We start from the raw sequence: 20,626 nt of genomic DNA, 5'->3' as shown, positions 1-20,626 counted from the left end.
GCATTTTTTCTTCCTGGTTCCGCACTGTCGCATAGCCAATAGGAAGGCCGAAAGCTACAGGCATGGGCAGTGGGCAATGGGCAGACTCATCTGAGAGCCAGAGGGGGTCGAGAAGCTTTGGGCTAGAGGAAGCAGGAGGCCAGGTTGACCTGCACAGAGCTGGAAGCTGATGAAGGCAGAAGCAGCCACTTTCGGCCTGTGGAGCCTGAAAAGAAAGCACAGCTGTGTAGCTTAGAAGCAGACGACAGCTGTTTCTTGCTGAGTTCTTTTCCTGTGCAGGTCAGAGCAGAGGGAGAAGGGTATCACGTCTCGGTAGGGATGGAAGACCTTTTTCTCTCTCTCTTTCATCACCACTGAGGCTTTACCCCACCCTCAGAAATGAGCTGGGGAGGGAAGAACAAATTGGGAGGCAAGGGGTGCTGTATCTAGGATGAGGAGGTAAATGAGGGATAAGAGTGAATTGAAGGTAGAAACCCATCCAGCCGGCAACCAGCAAGAGAGAAGCCCAGCATTTGTGAGAGAGAGAGAGAGGGAAGCATCTGTGTGTGTGCTGTATGCCTGTGATAGACCAGAGGGAGCGCAGGTTTGTGTGTTTAGTGTATATGTGTGTGTGAGAGAGAGAGAAGTGCATCAGTGAAATACTTTAAATTATTTTAAGCATTTATTGTATAATGTCTAATGTATTTTTACGAGATGGCTCTTAGAGGGGGAGGTAACTGTGATTCTTCAATGTATTTATTGATGTTTTGGTGGGGGAGAGGGAAGGAAGGACCTATGAGCTCATGCCCCAGATCTTTTAAGAACCTAGAAATGCTTCTGAACAAGCACGTTGTGGCTTTATAAGTTTGTGGAACAAGAAGTGCAATACAGGCAAGGTGTCATCTGAGGAATAAATCCCAGCATGCAGTGCAGGGAAGAGGCCCAAGATGGTACTCACGTGTACTTTAGTGCTATCAGTGTACACAGTGCTGTATAAAATATGTCCTTACTCCAAAGAGTATACAGTCTAAATTTTAGTATACAGAGGTAGCTAAACAACTTGGGCAAGAGACTGAAACTGAGGTCTTATCTCCCACAGCTCTGTGCACCAATCGCTGTATTACAGAAAGCTCCATCAGGGACACGGCCAGTTTTGGTTTTCAGTTCTCAGCTGGAGTCTGTTTTATGTGGGCAGGACAGGAAAGATAAATTCCAGATTGGCACTGGATGGGACAACGTCTGCTGGGCAGTTTTCAAGGATAGAAATTGGTTCCTTGTAGTTCATCCCCCAAAGCAAAGGGCCCTCAGTTAACAGCAGTGTTTGGAATCGCCCGTCACTATGGACAAGTTTACAGTGCGTCCTCAGTCAATCAATCCTTTTTCGCCTTTCTATTACTGTGCCCAATGTGAATTACAACAGAATACAAACACATAACAAAGATTTGCCTACAGATGTGTAGGAGCTCAAGCATTCATTTATTTCTGGCTGAAATGTGTGTTAACATGATTAAGAAGCAGGATTGAAAAAGAAAGCTACTATAATGAAGACGTCGCACAGTCAAACTCCTTTAATGGCTTTCCACATAAGTTGCAGAAGGGTACAGGGGATGTAATAGAAATATTCAGATATTTAGCTGCTCTCAGTAAAGGACAAGGGCTGATAAGATGAAGCTGGAGGGAGGGAGGCTCAGAGAAAAGATGAAGCCCTGCTGCTTACTGAGACGTCTGGAATGGCCTCCGGCAGAGTTAGTAGCAACCAGAACTGGGACCTGGGGAAGAGTAGAGACTGCTGAGCAGTAGGGTAAAAGTAGCAGGGAACCTGGAATGATAAAGGGGGGCTGATGTAGCCCTGGTAATTCTCTACAAGAAGGAAAGGTACCCCAGCAGGGCAAGAGGCAAGTTTCCCAATATGGGCCCCGGTGCTTTTCTTGTTAGAACTGAACTCCCAATGTAGCAAGCAGGTTTGCATTTAAGATGTGCGCTCAACTCAGGACCCCCAGTGCTTACATAGGCTTATTTCCTGTTTCTGCACCATTCCTGTATTACAAGCAATAAACCTAATTCATGCGTGCTGTTCATCGTTTTCCCACACGTTAACTTCCGGTGTGCATGCATACTGCATCGGTAGTTCTTTTTTAGTATGAATAAATAGAAAATGTGCTCTGAAATTCATCACACTTCTTTTTTTTTTACTTGCGTCTTATTACGTCTGCACATGGGCAGCAGACTTGGCTAATCTTCCCAGAGGAGGGGATAATCTCTTGTTGTCTCGTAGGCTAATACAGCCAAGATCTGGACGATGTCCTTAGCTAGAGCAAGATAGAGAGGAGGCATAAAACAGCCTGGTCACCATCCTTTCCTTTCCTTTCCCACATGCCTTGTACTTTTTCACATATGGCCGGACCATTCTGTCTGCTTTTACTTAGAAGAGGAAGCAGAAGTTGACTTGCGAAACCTTGCTAAAGTTCTTAATGCTCTGAGAATGTGGCAGAACTCCTGCTGTCTTGTGATTTTTGTGAACCTTCTGCGCAGTGAGTGAGGTTCACACCAGAATAGTAATCACCTATTCCTTTGCTTTCTGCTGCACAGTTCAGAACGATTGGGCTTAGTCCCTCCTCAGTTGATGGAGGCAGAGAACGTTCTTTTTCCTCTTAATCCCGTGACATCACTACTATGTACGTGTGGTGCAGTGATAGTTAAAGCCCGCATTCCCTGTACATACCCGGATCAGTCCAGATTGTGGATTGAGCCTGCTGACCAGCAGGTGGAGACAGACTAAAACTGAAAGGGTATCCTATACGAGGACAGAGCCTACCCTGTAACCCTTCAGTATTTCTCTGTCTCCAGCAGGTGCAGCATGTCTCCCTTCGGGCTCCTGATCTAGGCTAGTCAGCCTTCTTTTTCTTCCTTTCTTCTGGGATCAAGCAAGTACTTATTCCTTAGGGATTTTGCAGTTTTTTTCTTCCTGTTAAAATGAAAAGGATAGTCAGGAAGTTGTAGAATTTTTCTTCAGGAGACGGCTCAGTCTCCTGGCTCTTGCTGGACTCAGGGGGGCTTTGCCCCTTGTGCAGTGCATAGCCTGTGTCTGTTACCGCTTCCAGGTGTGGGGACCGAGTCTGGTAGTCCAGTGCTCGTCTCTTCTCCCCCCCCCCCCCCCCCCCAGCTTCCAAAGGGTCTTAAATTTATGCTGCTGTGCTCAGTCTATTTAAAAAAACAAAAACAAAAAACAGAGGCACAGAAACGGGTGTAAGTTTAAAAGTATTTCCAGTACTTTTATTACTTACCTACAGTAGCAGATGTGTCTTTGTTTCCCACCTGGGCTTGAACCGGCAGCCAGACAGGCAGGAGTCAGCAGGGTTCCCCCCTGCTTCTGTCCGGGCCTCCAGGCTGTCAATAAAACTTTTTTCTCTGCAGCTTTTTTTCTTCAGAGTGGCTCTCTTTGCCGTGGCAGGCAGCCTGCCTCTTCTCTGCCAGCCTCCTTCGTGTTTTTTGCAAGGGGGGCCTCTCCTCTGCCTCCCTGCTGGGTGGGGGAGGTCTCTCCTCAGCAGGGCAGGCAAATTTAGCCCGGGGATCGACTCCCAGAGCTTGGCCAGGCCGTTCCCGGGGCGGGAAAGCCCGGGAACGGTGGCCATTTTGGATTTTTTATTGGCTCCGTTTTCGGAGCTCCCTGGGGCTGGGGGGGGCGATTTATTTTAGCAGCTACCCCCCCCCGATTTCAGCCCCGTGGCCCCCCAGGATGGGTTTTCTGGCACCCCCCACCCGGGACTTCCAGGGCTCGTTTTTTATCTGAATTTGCCCTCCTCCTGCATAGATCTTATTTAGCTAGCCTGCAGGAGGAGGAAGGGCCCCCCCCGGCGAACATTTCCCCGTGCCGTTGACAGTTAGACCGGCTGCGGAATCCCCGGGGCGCGGTGACCTCCAGGTGGATCCAGTACCCCCGGATCCTGCCGCCAATCCGGATGCGGCAGGATCCGGGGGAACCCATCCCACTAGTAAGAATCCTCATCCAGACCCATGTAAAGCATCAGCACAGCCAATCGGAGGCACCACTAGGCAGATGTGTCACTCATAAATCATGGATATAGCACAGGGAGCTAAAGATTTTGGCTCAAAGCAGAATTACTTTTAATGCAGTTGCTTCTAGTAAATGTTACACACTTTTCATTACAGAAATGTGCAAAAATAAGAAACGCAATACAGAATGGAAAAGGAAACTTAGGAATGAGACCAAAAGAGGAAGCAGTATAATAGACACAGGGCTTCCCAAACCTGTCCTAGAGACCTCACAGCAGCTGGATTTCAAGATATACACGAAACACATGTATGAGAGAGATGTTATTATTTATTGGACTTGATATACCGCATGTAAAAACAGATTATCCCAGTGGTATTCATTAAAATAGATTTAACAAACTGCTGAGTATCCAGTGATTAAGAGATGTACACTTTATATTAAAATAAACATATTTAGAGGGAGTTCTCCCCTCCACCAATTCAGTATGGGGTCATTTTAGGTGCCTAACACACAATTGCTGCAATAACCTGTTTGCTGAATTTCAGCACATGTTCTTAACACAGGTTACGTTTTGGTTTTTTTTAACTCCCAATGCAGTAAGCTTCTGCTGTGCTAATGCATTGGGAATTGATGTGTACATACTCAGAGTCAAAATGCGTGATCAGCACAGGCTGAACAGGAGAGAGCGTATAGAAGCGTCTCTTCTCGTGCTCCAATTCAGAAGAACATCTTATGTTGTGCTCCCGACTAAGGAGTGTCTTTTGCTCTTGTGCTCCTAGCTGGCTATGCCGCTGCTGCTTGTCGTTGCTGGTAGTGGGGGAGCCCTGGCAGTGCATACAGAAACTTTACTCCACTTCTAACAAGGAGCAAAGTTTCTAGCGCTAAGAAATTGTCATTCAGCCAGCTCGCGCCTCTGCATTAGGAGGGAATGCTTAATGCCCTCACTTGCATGGACTTTCCATGGAGGTGCAGGTAAAAGTCCTTCCAGGGACAGGATGACATGCTGATTTTTATTTCCAAGGCTGTATCCGAGTAGTATCTGGAGGATTTTCTGTGCTTGTAGTTTACTGAGCCTGATCATCTAACAGTGCCGGCAATCGGTCCCCCGACATGCTGCTAGTCATGTGAATGGGATTCGTGCTTTTTAGGAAGAGATCATATGAAACAAGACCGCAAATGCTATGCTTTCCCCATATGTGTGCAGTTCTGTAAAAGAAATAAAGCTGTCTTTCTACACTTACTATCTGATTAAGCAGTGCATTTGCTTGCAGCAGTTGTGAGTGTGGACTGTTTTTTCTTACCCGTCCTCATGCTGAGGATGGCTTTCAAAGCCATGCATGTGTAAAGAGCAATTCGCATCTGAAAATCTGCCATCCTTCAGTGCAGCTACATCTAAGCATGTTGGGGAACACCACCGGCGCTTTAACCTGCATTTTAGAGGCAGCATTTCCAGGGGAGGAAAAGAACATAAGAACATAAGAAATTGCCATGCTGGGTCAGACCAAGGGTCCATCAAGCCCAGCATCCTGTTTCCAACAGTGGCCAAACCAGGCCGCAAGAACCTGGCAAGTACCCAAACACTAAGAAGATCCCATGCTACTGATGCAATTAATAGCAGTGGCTATTCCCTAAGTAAATTTCATTAATAGCCGTTAATGGACTTCTCCAAGAACTTGCCCTGGTTGTGCACTATGGATCGGGGACAGCTTGTCGGTCTTCCTGGGATTTAAATCTGATGCCTTTCACATCGGAGTTCTATTGAATCTTTGTACTCTTACAATTTGCTAATTTCTTTTGTTTTGGTTACTCTTTAAAATGTTGCATTAAGAAAATATTTTGATTAAAAGGCTACAATGTAAATTGTTTTTTAAAAGTCAAGAAGACTATTGAGTTTTTTGTTCATCACACACACACTTACACAGACCTGATTTGCAAAACACTTGCAGCCTGATGCCGTCTCTGTTCTCCACCTTTCTCACACCACGTCCTCCCAATCCATCACTAATTATTCTGGTGGTTTGGTCCCTAGTTAAGTGGTAAGGAAGCTCTCTGGCTTGACTGTGTGGGATTTGTTGACTCTGCTCTTGTGAGGCCTGTTTGCATTCTTTACTCATCTTCTTGGCTGCTCGTGTTTCCACAAATTTTTCTTGCAGATCATCGTGGACGATGATGACAGTAAGGTGTGGTCCTTGTATGACGCAGGGCCCAAGAGTGTGCGCTGCCCCATCATATTCCTCCCGCCTGTCAGTGGAACTGCAGACGTCTTCTTCCAACAGATCCTGGCGCTGACGGGCTGGGGATACAGAGTCATTGCAGTGAGTAGTGTCAGTCCAAAGACTGAGTTCATGATCTCTTTCTATGCAGTCAACTATTCCTCTGTTAAATATCTTGTCCACTGTGTTTGTGGACAAACCCATGGCAGACAAACTACAGGCTGTCAGATTCTTCCAACAAGAGCAGAGCAGCCATGACTGACCCCTCCCTGACCAGAAAAGAAAACAAAATTGGAAGTGAGAGAGAGAGAGCAGAAGTGGAAATGAGACTGAGAGAAGAGAAGCAGTAGAGACCTGCCGGAGGAGCCATGCAGCCAGTAGTGAAAGCTGCATTCCCGCATGTTTTTCAGTGTAGGAGGACAATTCTGAGTACTGGTTTATAAGTCTTTCGTCTTTCTCCTTTTGTATTTTCTAGTTGCAATATCCGGTTTACTGGGATCACGTTGAGTTTTGTGATGGATTCAGAAAACTGCTGGATGGTTTGCAGCTGGATAAAGTTAGTACCTTGAAGACTGACAAATGACATTTTGTGCATTAATCCTGGGGAATTGGTGGGTGTGAAGACTTTTCTGAACAGCAGTAGGAAGGCCTCTTTTAGAGTTGAGAAAATGGGGCTGAGAATTGATGCAGAATTAGAAAGATATAACTAAAAGCTAATAACCCTGGGCTTTCTTCGATTGGAAAACCTAATAGGTGAATTTTAAAAATTGCCTACAAGCGCATGCATCTCCCAATATGTGAATACCTGGAACGAGCAAAGGCCGTGGTGCAGGCAGGGCCAGGCCAAGTGCCCAGGTCCAGTGTCGCATAACGTTACTTCTGTAAGGTTGAAAACAAAAAGGGATCTGGGGAGCAGAGGGTTTCAAGGCTGGGTGAACTGGTGATGGCGAGGACGTGCGCCTGCTCTAAAATGTCCCCGCTTCCGCGACTCGTAGCCGGATACCTGCACCCAGTTGCAATACGACTATTTTATAACGCATCCTTGGGCTCATTCCAATGTGCTCCTGCGCACCCCTTTGCAAGTTACTGTTGAAGGATTGACGTCGGTAAATGGGCTTTTGAAAATTGCTGCAATGTATGCTACTTATACAGGCATATATCATACATTTATGACTATGCATTGTAAATATTTTTTTTCTCTGTTCAGTTAAATTTTAAATTTTAACTGTGTTTGCCCTGTTTACAATGTATGTTCTTAGTTCTATGTATCGCCTTACAGGCAGTTTTCTTGTTCCTTGTAAACCGGTTTGATTTGTATTTAATGCAGGAAGATCGGTATATAAAAACCATAAATAAATAAATAAATATATCCTTTTGAAAATGACCTCCTAAAAGGTGAATTTTCAAAGAGTTGCACATGTACAACTTACGACATGTGTGCGCAGCTTGCATGTTTCGCATAAGTGCTCTTTTATAAACCTCAAACATACACGCGCAGATAAAGGGGTGTGAATAAATCTGCTCGAATAAAAAGGGGGAGGGCATTCCGGAATGGGACCAGCATTTATGCATATAAGTTGCTATTTTCAATCCTTCGAAAGTGACGTGCATACACCTGTTACCTGCGCATATTTACACTTTGTAATTATCTCGTGTAAGTGAGAATAACCTTCTTTATAGCCCAATGCTGACTAGCTGAGGGGTCAGGGTAAGCTGGAGGCTGTTCAGGCTGAAGTGCCAGGAGGGTCTTGATGACCTAGAGAGAGACTGGGCAAACTGGTGGCCTAATTGGTAAAACTGATAACTTCCTTCACCTGCGCATATTACAAAATGGGATGATTTACACACATTAAAACTGACAAGTGCAAGTTAAATTTCCTCAAATTAGGAACACAAATACACACGTATAGTAAATTTGCACCACTTATCTAGGTAAATTTTGACTTCTCTGGGTAAATTGCGGCTTTGCTGCCACTTAGCCAGATAAGTCTCAAGAACAGCTACATATCCAGCTAATTAAGAGAGCCTGGCACTTATCTGGCTATGTTGAAAATACATGTCGCCTATCTTTTAGATGCGTGAATGTTTGGGTAGATTTAAGTGTATTTTATATAGTGTGCACATTTGCATGCACGCATCCATAGAGCTGCATATATGGGCGTGTGCGCACTGGTTTTAAAGTTGTCCTCTAAGTATTAAATTTCTTTAATTGTGATTAGCAAGGGAAAGTATTTTTAAAAAAGAAATTCCTTTAAAGCAGATGGGACGAGTTACTCTCCCTTCTGAGGTATTTTCTATAAGCAAGTTTGGTTTTTGGGTGCGTCCGCTCAATCAGGAACCAGGGCTGAGATCTTGGAACCATGAACCTTCATTTGCAACCACCTAGACATTTGGTTTTCCTCCCAGCATCGTAGGGACTCCTCACCCATACACCATGCACTCTTCTGGAACGCTGCAATCATAGACCTTGAATCTAGCCAGAAGGTGTGTCGTTCCAAAATGACAAATGCTCCCATCACCCAGAGGCTGTGAATACTGCCATAGCATCCCCAGACCCGACCTGAACCGGGGATCAAACTGGAGACCACCTGTATAGCGGTGCACAGCATTTACCACCTGAGCCTCTGGGCTGGCCAAGTCTCTAGCTTTTAGTATTCCATGAGACCTGTGATAAAAACACTACTAAGCCATACACTTTATCCATCAATGACAAGTTGTCTTCTGGTTTCTTAAAGAATATATATGTATAAGACACTGTTCATAGAGACCGTAATGGAGAAGATGAATGAGATGGCTCTAGGTCCCTTCCTTTAAGATCTTGGTTTATATGTGAGCACAGGGAGGGCGAGTAACATCTGAACCGTCAGGATTTGCAGTGCTCTCCCGCTGGAGCACTGTACATGTTTGGGTGCATGGAAATACCCCCAGTGAAGTGTTTGGCTGACTCGATGTCTGATTACGTCCAGGTTCATCTTTTTGGAGCATCTTTGGGAGGGTTTTTGGCTCAGAAATTTGCAGAATATACGCACAAGTCCCCTCGAGTGCAGTCTCTCATCCTGTGCAACTCATTCAGTGACACCTCCATCTTCAATCAGACCTGGACCGCAAACAGGTAAGAAGTAAAGGCACTACAGAGGAATACTTTTCAATATATGGAAGAGCATATGAAACTTTCATCAGAAACATGTATTTTTTTATTTGATTTATATTCCGCCTTTCAAGCACTTCAAAGCAGACTACATCCAGGTACTGTAGGTATTTCCCAGTCCCCATAGGTTTTACAATCTAAGGGCCAAATTTACTGAGCATTTTTCCCATAGAGACAGAATGGGAGAAAAGCCTTAGGAAATCGGACCCTAAGTTTGTATCTGAGGCAATGGAAGGTAAAGTGAGCTGCCCAAGGTCACAAGGAGTGGCAGTGGGATTTGAGCTCTGCCTTCCCTGATTCACAGTCTGCTGCTGTAATTACTCATGGCTACTCCACTCCTAGTCCTGGGCGACATGGGATATAGTACACTGCAAGCAGAGAGCATATTCACTATCTCGTTGCTCTGGTATTTTATATATTTTACCTTGGAACTTTCAGAAGTGAAAGCTTTTGATCATTGGCCTGTGCTGGTCATAGTGCAAGCAGGTACTGAACAAACTCCCTACACACAGCTCTGGCAGCCCCTCTGCTATCCCTGTACTGATCTGCCAGTGCACCTCACTGCTGCCCTGCAGCATCCCTGACTATTCCAGTACCAAGACCCTTCCTCAAAACACAGCTCTACCCTGTTCGATCCCTGAGACTCACATGTTCCTATCTTGAGTGTCTCAGATCCATGGCTAACATCTGTGAGCTATCTAAGAAATAAAGAAGTGCAATCTCTGCTGATTCCATGAGATCTTCAAGCATTTCAAAATGGTCCAAGTCTGTAAAGGCTGAAATGCTTTAATGTTAGAAAACCTTTATTCCATCTGGAAAAGTAATGTAGTGGGAGACTGCCTTGAAATACTTAAAGGCAGAAATAGTTCTTGTGATAAGTCAGAACAAACACACAGAAAGCTAGGATCCAGCAGCAGATCAAGCCCTCCAGGCCCATTTCTCTGCCCACTGCTATCCCTTTTTGCTTTCCCACCAAACCATTTTTAAAGCAAGTCCTTCTTGCTATGGAGCCCCCTTTTGTTTAGGGAGGATGAGGGGAAGGTGACTGCTTTTCTAAATTTAGTCTTATCTTGCCATTCTCTTCCTGTGTGTCTTCTGACTGCAGATTATAATAAGTGCCCCTTGTTCTCTGATTGTGCAGCCCTGGGAAAAGCTGCAAAATCTCACGGGAGTCCATCTTCCCAGTGGAATTGCTTTAGGAGCCTGATGGGACAGTGCGCTGTGTTTCAAAGCCTGGCACTAGGGCTCTGGGCTGCCCAGGTAGAAGAAGCAGTCCAAGGCACCTCTAACCAGGCCAGGATTGGAGTTGGGGGAGGATAGAATGGGTAAGGAGTGGGGTTTAATGTGGGTGCGAGTGAGAGGATCGGAAGGACTGGGAGTTGGATTGGTTGTGAGTGAGAGGTGCATAGTAAGAGAGAGAGAGAGAAGAGTGTGTGTGTGTCTGTGTGTGTGTGTGAGAGAGAGAGACAGGGGATGTGAAAGGATCCATCTTCCATCCCTCTGTAATATGCAAATGTGCTGCAGAATTTTCTAACTTTTGCTACAGATTTTATCCTTGAACTGCTGCAGGAAACTGGGGGCTGTGATTATAACCAAGCTTGCCAACAGCGGTTGCAGAAGACGTGAAAAACGAAAGTACAAGTTTCTGGAGTTTTCTTTATTTAAAAAAGACTCCTATAGCCACCTCTTCCTTATTTCTTTAAAAGGGAAAAGAGACCTCTAAGCACTAGAACCAATTTTAAGTTTTAGATTTTTTTAAGTTTTGGGGTTTTTTTTAAATAAGTTTTAGATTTAGATCTAGTTTATTCACTAAACTATAACTTTTTTTTCTTTCAGTTTCTGGTTGATGCCTGCATTTATGCTGAAAAAAATCGTTCTGGGTAATTTTGCTTCGGGGCCTGTGGATCCTGTGATGGCGGACGGGATTGATTTCATGGTAGACCGGGTAAGGGTCTTTGTATTTGAGAACATAAAATTTATATAAAACACAACAAGTGCAGGAAATATTTCCTAGTCTGTTCAGTTTCCAAATGTATTTTAATTTGTTATTTACATCCAAGCGGCAACTCCACTGCTTTAATATTTTTGGTTTAATCGGACATGGACCCGTGTTTCGCCGAGGCTGCGTCGGGAGGGACATAGAATTCAGAGCAAATCGTAATGCTTCAAGAACATGTTTGACAGGGAGCGCCATGTGGGGTCAGACCAAAGTCCATCCAGCCCGCATCCTGTCTCTGGCAGTGGCCAGCCTGGATCACAAGTGCCTGACCGATCCCAGAGAACTGATCCATTCCTTGCTGTTCACTCTGAGGGATAAGCGCTGGCTTTCCCAAATCTACCTGGCTAATAAGTGTTTATGGACATTAACTCCAGGAGCTTGTCCAAATCCCTTTTAGACCCAGCTTGATTGTGCGTTGAGTGAGAAAATATATTTTTTTGTAGGAAAATTGAATTTCTCTTCAGTCTCCCCGCTTAAGGATTATCAAGTACTGTATATGCAATCTTTACTCTTTTTTTTTGAGAAAATGTATTTTCATAAACTGATTACATGTGGTACTCGTTACCTGAACAAGATGACAACTTGCTTTATAATTCATATTGAAGGAACAGGAGTGTAATATAATCTTACAGATTTACACCCAAAAGCCTCGGTTCTGTTCCATAGCTTCATGAGTGATATTGTGGAGGATTTAGTGGGAATAGTTTGCAGAGGACTATAAGGGGCTTGTATACTAAACATTTTCCCTAGTGTCTAGTCCTCTAAGATCTGCAGTGCTGAGGTAGAAAGAAGGGTGCATGCTTGACAACTAAATGTCAGTGCAAAAAAGTACAGGGTCATGCATTTGGGGTACAGAAATCCAAGGGATCAATACATAATGAGGGGGATGAGCGAGTTTATTAAACAGCAAAGAGGCCAAAGGGGTATCTTGTCTTTCGAAGTCTTTGCTGCATTACTATGGATCCGCCGCGACTTGAGCCGTTTGATTTTACTGTCATCAAGATATCTTGGCACTGGTCCCCCTGAAGCAGCCTGACGTGAAACACTGCCGTGTCGGGGCTTGTTTGATGATTAATTTTACCCTATAGTTGACTTATTGTGCACAATTGTTGTGTGCACATTGAGCATTAAAATTTTTTTCTAAAACAGTATTGTCCAGCATAATTAATCGCCGCACATTACTTTGTTGCTGCTTATCTAAATGTGTGTGCTCTTTACTCTGCTCTCTCTGTATGATATAATATTGACCTGCTTAATAAATATTAAATTACAAAAAAAAAAAAGAAATCAGTTACTGTGAGATCCATGATCATACGCACCTAGGAGTGCCTCCCACTAAGCCAGCAGAGGTGTTTGAGGCACCCTGTAGACAAACATTGTCTTGGAAATGCAATGTAAATGACAGTACTAAAATAACTTTTTTTTTTTTCTTTCTATTTCTCAAAAGTTGGAAAGTCTGTGCCAAAGCGAGCTTGCTTCCCGGCTTACCTTGAACTGCCAGAACTCTTATGTGGAACCTCACAAGATTAGAGACCTTCCTGTTACCATTATGGATGTAAGTTTGTGTCATAGCTGAACATTCACCTTGGTTCGTTGTGTGTTCTTGGTCTGTAAAACCCTATTTTGCACAGCAAAAATAGCAATAGTTCTTAGTTTATTTTTTTCGGTTTGACTTGTTTACAAATCTGGGTGCCCTTTTTACTAGAGAGATCATCAGTAATCATGTAGCAGAGCTCTTGAGTCACATGATGGAAGCGTTCCTTTCTGTTTGGTAATTTCAGTTCGAGCCAATAAAGGGGGAATTTGCTGCATACAGTGTCCCCGCACAGGGAGGGTAATTTTATAACTGCGTGGGTAGCGAGGGAACGTCTGCCCGTACCTTTTATGCACTTTACCCCAAATTTTCTAAGCCATCTTATGCACATGAGTTCACTGAAAATTTAGGCGTAAATGTCTGAGTACTGGTATAAAATTACACCAGCTCTTCGGCGGGCAGAACTTATGCAGGTTAACTTGCACACATGCGCCTTAAAATCAAAATAAATGCATAAGCTCCAAATCTGCTCTCCCCAAGGTTATACGTATACTTTTACACTCACTGAGCATAGAAATGGCTTTGAAAACCAGGCTCTAAGTGTGTGTTTTCAACACTATACATTTAGTTTATTAAAATGAATCTGACTCTAAAGTGAAACATCTTTTACCATCCACTAGACCTTGGCTTTTTATTTCAATAAAACTGCAGACAACCTCCCCACCCATCGTCCATATAACTTGTGTTGGTCCCATTCCACTTTCGTACATAATACTCCCAAGGTATTTAGTCATTCATTCCTCTAAATCTGCTTCACTTTTTTGAAGAGGTTAATAAAACATGTAGATAAAGGTGAACAGGTAGATGTAGTGTATTTGGATTTTCAGAAGGCATTTGACAATGTTCCTAGTGAGAGGCTTTTAGGAAAGTAAAAAGTCATGGGATGGGTGGCGATGTCCTTTTGTGGATTACAATCTGGTTAAAAGACAAGAAACAGAGTAGGATTAAATGGTCAATTTTCTCAGTGGAAGGGAGTGGACAGTGGAGTGCCTCCAGGGAATCTGTACTGGGACCCGTGCTTTTCAATATATTTATAAATGATCTGGAAAGTAATAAGACGAGTGAGGCAATCAAACTTGCAGATGATACAAAATTATTCAGAGTAGTTAAATCTCAAGCAGATTGTGATAAATTGCAGGAGGACCTTGTGAGACTAGAAAATTGGGCATCCAAATGGTAGATGAAATTTAATGTGGATAAGTGCAAGGTGATGCATTTAGGGAAAAATAACCCATGCTATAGCTACACGATGTTAGGTTCCATATTATGAGCTACCGCCCAGGAAAGAGATCTAGGCATCATAGTGGATAATACTTTGAAAATGTCGTCTCAGTGTGCTGCGGCAGTCAAAAAAGCACAGAGAATGTTAGGAATTATTAGGAAGGGCATGGTGAATAAAATGGAAAATGTCATAATGCCTCTATCACTCCATGGTGACACCACACCTTGAATACTGTGTACAATTCTGGTTGCTGCATCTCAAAAAATATATAGTTGCGATGGAGAAGGTACAGAGAAGGGCAACCAAAATGATAAAGGGGATGGAACAGCTCCCCTATGAGGAAAGACTAAAGAGGTTAGGACTTTTCAGCTTGGAGAAGAGACGACTGAGGGGGGATATGATAGAGGTGTTTAAAATCATGAGAGGTCTAGAACAGGTAAATGTGAATCGGTTATTTACTCTTTCGGATAATAGAAGGACTAGGGGGCACTCCATGAAGTTAGCAAGTAGCACATTTAAAACTAATCGGAGAAAATTCTTTTTCACTCAACTCTGGAATTTGTTGCCAGAGGATGTGGTTAGTGCAGTTAGTGTAGCTGGGTTCAAAAAAGGATTGGATAAGTTCTTGGAGGAGAAGTCCATTACCTGCTATTAATCAAGTTGACTTAGAAATTAGCCACTGCTATTACTAGCAACAGTAGCGTGGCATAGACTTAGTTTTTGGGTACTTGCCAGGTTCTTATGGCCTGGATTGGCCACTGTTGGAAACAGGATGCTGGGCTTGATGGACCCTTGGTCTGACCCAGTATGGCATGTTCTTATATTCTTTTCAGTGCCTATGGAAATCCTCAGTTACTTTGCTTCATCTTTCCAAATCGGGCTTAGCTACTTCATCAGTGAGAGTACACCTCAGCGCCATAGCAGCTTATCATGAAAGACTAAATAGTGTCTCCATAGCCTCACATCCTTTAATATCTCATTTCATAAAAGGACTTTTTAATCTTCATCCTCCGGACTGAAAACCTCCAGTCCCTTAGGATCCCAACCTAGTCTTATCAAGCTTAATGAAACCTCCATTCAAACCACTGCAGTCTTCTCATTTGAAATATCTGGCTTGGAAAGTGTTTTTTCTAGTGGCAATAACTTCAGCCCGAAGAGTAAGTGAACGTCAAGTCCTATTTCATTTCTCTCCTTACCTGCAGTTTTACCATGACAAAGTAGTTCTCCGAACTCATCCTAAATTCCTTCCCAAGGCAATGTCAACTTTTCATATCAATCAAAGCATCACACTTCCAATTTTCTTTCCCAAGCCTCATGCCAACAAGAGAGAATCTATGCTCCATACATTAGATTGCAAAAGAGCATTGGCCTACTATAAACAAAGAACTCAGCCTTACTGCAAGTCTTCCCAACTACTCGTATCATTCAACCCAAACTCACAAGGAGCGGCAGTTTCCAAAAGAACCATATTAAACGGGACCATAGACTGCATTCAGTTCAGTCATCCTTCTTCACAAACTCCCTTATCAGGAGCAGTTTCAGCGCATCAACTACGAGCAAAAGCGTCTTCCATTGCACATCTAAGGGATGTTCCCAAAGAGGACAGTTTTGTAGAGCTGCTACTTGGTCCTTAGTTCACATCTTTACTGCTCACTTCTGCTTAGACCATTTAACAGCTACAGATACCATACTGGGACAAGCAGTTTTATCTTGTGTGCTAGACCAGAAAACCATGTCCACTAAGGAGTCAGAAAAACAGAAGTCAACTAGGGTATGGAATAGTAGGTAAGATAAGCCACAACCTTTACCTATACCCTTGATTTATTTATATGCTCGGGACTCCCAAATAGGGCTAATTCAGCCTGCTTATTGACAGGGGGGAAAAAAGCAAGTTTGCTTATCGTAAATTGTTTTCTGTAGATAGCAGGATGAATTACCCATGCTTCCCACCTCCTCCCTGGACATGTTCTTTCTGCTTCTATACTCTAAGGCTGATGCCTTCTCAGTTTTTTATTAACTGAAGAGTGGCCCTGAGCTGTGCACGGGAAGTGCTGTGCTTGCGCAGCACGAAAGACTTTGAATCTTGAAGAAAAGTGTCTGCTCGACACCTCCAAATAGCAGGGCTAATTCATCCTTGCTTTTTATCAGTCTTACTTTAACTGTCCCTCGAACATCATGTTAGGTCTCTTAAGACACATAACTGGTTTTATCACTGGCTGAGTTGGACCTAATATTGTTTTCAAGGTATTTGATCAGAGCGCACTATCAACTGAAGCTAAAGAAGAAATGTACAAATTATACCCCAGTGCCAGAAGAGCTCACCTTAAAACAGGAGGCAACTTTCCTTACCTGTGCAGAAGTGCTGAAGTTAACTTATACATCCAGGTAAGTCTATTGCAGAAGCTGCAGGGCTTGCACACCTCCTATGAGAACGTGACCCTAAAAGATTTTATGAGGCTGAGTGTTGTCTGATTCTCCCAGGACAAACAGGATGGTAGTCCTCACATGTGAGTGACGTCACTGGACGGAGCCCTATCACGGAAAACTTTTCTGTCAAAGTTTCTAGAACTTTTGACTGGTATACTGAGCATGCCTAGCGTGCCATAATCCCTGTAGCCACAGGGGTCTCCCTTCAGTCTCTTTTTACGTGCTGCAGTTTGCTTCACGGTTAGGAGCTCTGTGAGATTTTCTCACAAAATTTTCCTCATGGAATACTTGAAGTTTACTGCTCCAAAAAACTTCCCTCGCATGGGTCTCCCATCGCGACTTCAATTTTCGTCACTCGGTGAGTGAATTCTCCCGTCTTCGGTCGATTCCTGCCTCCCCCTTTTTTCGATGTCCGCAGGCCATCAATCGTTTTTGGGCCTCCCCTTTTTTCTATCATGGCAACAGGTTTTAAAAAATGCCCAGAGGGTCCCCGTACCATGTCTATTACCGACCCACATGATGTCTGTGTGCTGTGCCTCTGCTCATCACACAACATTTCTCACTGCCCAAGTTGTGCCCAGATGACCCTGAAGGGTAGGCAGGTTCGCCTCGACAAGATGGAGTCCCTTTTTAAAATCAGGTTGACTCCATCAATGTCCACCCAGTCATCACCGGCAGGAGCATCAAAGAAACTTGTCGTCAAACCTCGCCAGGAGCACCAGGGCAGCGGTGACCATCTGCTCCATACAAAGCATCCGCATCGTTTTCCTCGGTGTCGGAGAAAGACCGGACCGAGCACCGAGGGAAGCACCGACGCGAGTCTACTCCCGGTGCCGACACCGCATCGGCCTCGATGGCTATCGAGCCAATTTCGAAGAGGACATGGGTAGAGGAACCTCCAACCTCCTCTTTACCTGAGATACCGAGGCGATCCCCACCAACATCGGTGCCGGGTACTGAGCCCCCACAAATTCCTGTGGAGGTGCCAGTAGCACCTAGCCTGCCTCTCCCTGTTGCTGCGATATCTACAGCAGCTTTCAGGGAGGAACTGGATGGTCTCATCCGCCAGGCAGTGCTCGATGCTCTCCAAGACCTACAGACATCGGAGCCAACAATGTTTACACCGCTGCTAAACCGACTGAATACGCTCATCGGTGCCCTTCCAACACAACCTAGGCCACCGATGCCAAAGCAACCCGAAAAGTCTCTGAAAGCCCTGATACCCATTCCAGGGTCCTCAGAAGACGAAGACACAGACTCCAGTCCTCTTTCAACACCGATTACACCAATGCCGGATCCGATGCCTGGTCCATCAGGGCTCTCGGGACCGAGATGCCCACGTTTCCCTTTGGTGCCACTGAAATCCACATTGGTGCCACCGCATCTTCCATCCAGACCATCGAAGGATCCATCGGTGCCAACACATCCTACAGTACCAACCTTCTTTCCGCCTTCAGGACCTTTTCTGACACATGGGAAGATGTTGACACCGACACATCCACGGAGGACATCTTATCAGAACCATCTCCTCCGGAAGAAAGGAGAAAATCTCCCCCAGAAGACCTCTCCTTTGCAAATTTTGTAAAGGAAATGTCAGAGACAATCCCCTTTGACCTGATTACAGAGGAGGACACACGCCATAAAACATTGGAAGTTCTCCAATTTTTTGATGCTCCAAAGGAAGTTATGGCTATCCCTGTCCACGAGGTGCTTGTGGATCTCCAACATAGTCTCTGGGAGCATCCTTGTACTGTCCAACCAGTGAATAGGAGGACAGATGCAACTTATCTGGTCCAACATATATTCCTGGATTCCAAAAGCCACAACTATCCCATCAGTCAGTGGTAGTTGAATCCGCACAGAAAAAGGCCAGGCGTCTGCGCCCTCACTCTTCAACACCTCCTGGCAAAGACCAAAAATTCTTGGATATTTTGGGTCACAAGATGTTTCAGGGCTCTATGCTAGTGTCAAGCATAGCTGCATATCAACTTTACATGACACAATATCAAAGAAATCTCTGGAAGCAGGTTCAGGGAATATCTGACTCTCTCCCCCAACAAGAAGAAGATAGCCTCAAAGCCATACTACAGAAAGGCCTTGAGACTGGGAAACATGAGGTTTGGGCTGCTTACGACTCCTTTGAAACTGCTTCTCACTTGGCAATGGGAATCAGCACCAGGAGGTGGACTTGGCTGAAAGCATCTGACTTGAGACCTGAAGTACAACTCGCTGATTTGCCATGTACTGGTGACAACCTATTCGGCGACAAGATACAGGATGCAGTGGCTTAACTAAAAGACCATAACGAGACCCTGCGTCAATTGTCTACAGTTACTACCGAGGGCCCTTCCTTTGCGAGAAGGGACCCTAGAAAACCATTTTATCGCCCACGCAGATATTACCCACCTACATCTCGCGTGAGGCCAACAAAGCCGTCTTAGGACATCCTCGACAGCCCAAGCCATCCAGGCCTCAGCCACCACTGCAAACAGGCCAAGCCTCTGGATTTTGAAATCTATCCAGAGAACAGCAGCCACTCCACAAATCCAAAACCAGATTTGCCAGTAGGAGGTAGACTTCACCATTTCATAACCAACTGGCTCAGCATTACCACAGACCAATGGGTTATATCCATCATAACCCAGGGATACCATCTAAACTTCCTCATGGTACCCCCCAGATTCACCATCCAATCCACTGTGGATGCAAAAAGATCACACAATCCTTCTAGAGTCAGAACTCTCCACCTTTCTGGGCACCAGGGCTGTGGAACCCATTCCCCGGGCACAGCAGGGCAGAAGATTCTACTCTCGCTACTTTCTCATTCCAAAGAAATCAGGTGGCCTCTGCCCCATTCTAGACCTCCGCAATCTCAACAAATTTCTATGAAAAGAAAAATTCAGGATGGTGTCCCTCGGCAGCATGCTTCCCCTTCTGCAAAAAGGAGATTGGCTCTGTTCTCTGGATCTTCAGGACACTTATGCTCACATTCCAATATTCCCACATCACCGCAAATACCTGCGTTTCCTAGTGAGACATCAACGTTATCAGTACCGGGTTCTGCCTTTCGGACTTACCTCAGCACCCCATGTATTTACAAAGTGCGTAGCAGTTGCTGCGGCCCATCTATGCAAAAAAACATACACGTCTTTCCTTACCTGGACGACTGGCTGATCAAAAGCCATTCCAAACAAGGAGCTCTCGACACTCTCAAGCTCACTATCAATCTGCTACGCTCGTTGGGATTTCTCATCAGTTACCAAAAATCCCACTTGAAACCATCTCACCTCCTTACTTTCATTGGAGCAGATTTGGACACCACAGTCGCAAAGGCATTCCTGCCCAACGACCGTGGAGACAAACTCTCCAGACTTGCTACATCTCTGCGCACAAAAAAAACAGCCTCAGCCCATCAATTCTTAATATTGCTGGGCCACATGGCTTTCACGGTCCACGTCACTCCTCTATGGCCAGGCTGGCCATGAGAATCACTCAATGGACTTTGAAATCTCAGTGGCTCCAAGCCACTCAACCTCTTTCATCCCGAATTCAAGAAACCCACCAGCTACGTCTATCGCTCCTCTGGTGGACAAACAAAGCCAACTTGCTGACAGGTCTACCCTTCCAGCAACCAATTCTGCAAGTGATGTTAACCATAGACGCATCCAACTTGGGTTGGGGAGCTCTTGTGAACAACCTCCTAACTCAAGTTTCTTGGACACAGCTCGAAGCAATGTTTCAGATCAACTTCCTAGAGCTTCGAGCTATACGTTATGCTCTATATGCATTCAAGGACTGCCTTTCACACAAGACTGTTCTCATACAAACAGACAACACAGTTGCAATGTGGTACTTGAACAAGCAGGGCGGCACAGGCTCTTATCTCCTCTGCCAAGAAGCCGCGCAGATCTGGGCCTGGGCCCTTGCATACTCCATATATCTCCGGGCCACTTATCTGGCAGGCATACAGAACGTAGCAGCAGATTGCCTCAGCCGACAGTTCCATTCCCACGAGTCGTCTCTGGATCC

The 20,626-nt window shown here is 44.8% G+C and overlaps 1 protein-coding gene across 1 annotated transcript in view; it reads left to right on the top strand.

The window, feature by feature from the left end:
• SPG21 (SPG21 abhydrolase domain containing, maspardin) overlaps nucleotides 1-20,626 on the top strand; it is a 30,065-nt gene that overhangs the window by 5,987 nt on the left and 3,452 nt on the right. The window contains exons 3-8 of the mRNA XM_029575521.1: nucleotides 6,148-6,309; nucleotides 6,683-6,763; nucleotides 9,174-9,319; nucleotides 11,192-11,300; nucleotides 12,802-12,909; nucleotides 16,415-16,555. Of these exons, the coding sequence (XP_029431381.1) occupies nucleotides 6,148-6,309; nucleotides 6,683-6,763; nucleotides 9,174-9,319; nucleotides 11,192-11,300; nucleotides 12,802-12,909; nucleotides 16,415-16,555 (747 nt within the window). The remainder of the gene's footprint in view (nucleotides 1-6,147; nucleotides 6,310-6,682; nucleotides 6,764-9,173; nucleotides 9,320-11,191; nucleotides 11,301-12,801; nucleotides 12,910-16,414; nucleotides 16,556-20,626) is intronic.

This window comes from Rhinatrema bivittatum, chromosome 13 (assembly GCF_901001135.1).
Source record: "Rhinatrema bivittatum chromosome 13, aRhiBiv1.1, whole genome shotgun sequence".
Lineage (NCBI taxonomy): Eukaryota > Metazoa > Chordata > Amphibia > Gymnophiona > Rhinatrematidae > Rhinatrema > Rhinatrema bivittatum.
The sequence above is the reverse complement of the archived record's forward strand: the minus strand, read 5'-3'. Positions and strand labels throughout refer to the sequence as shown.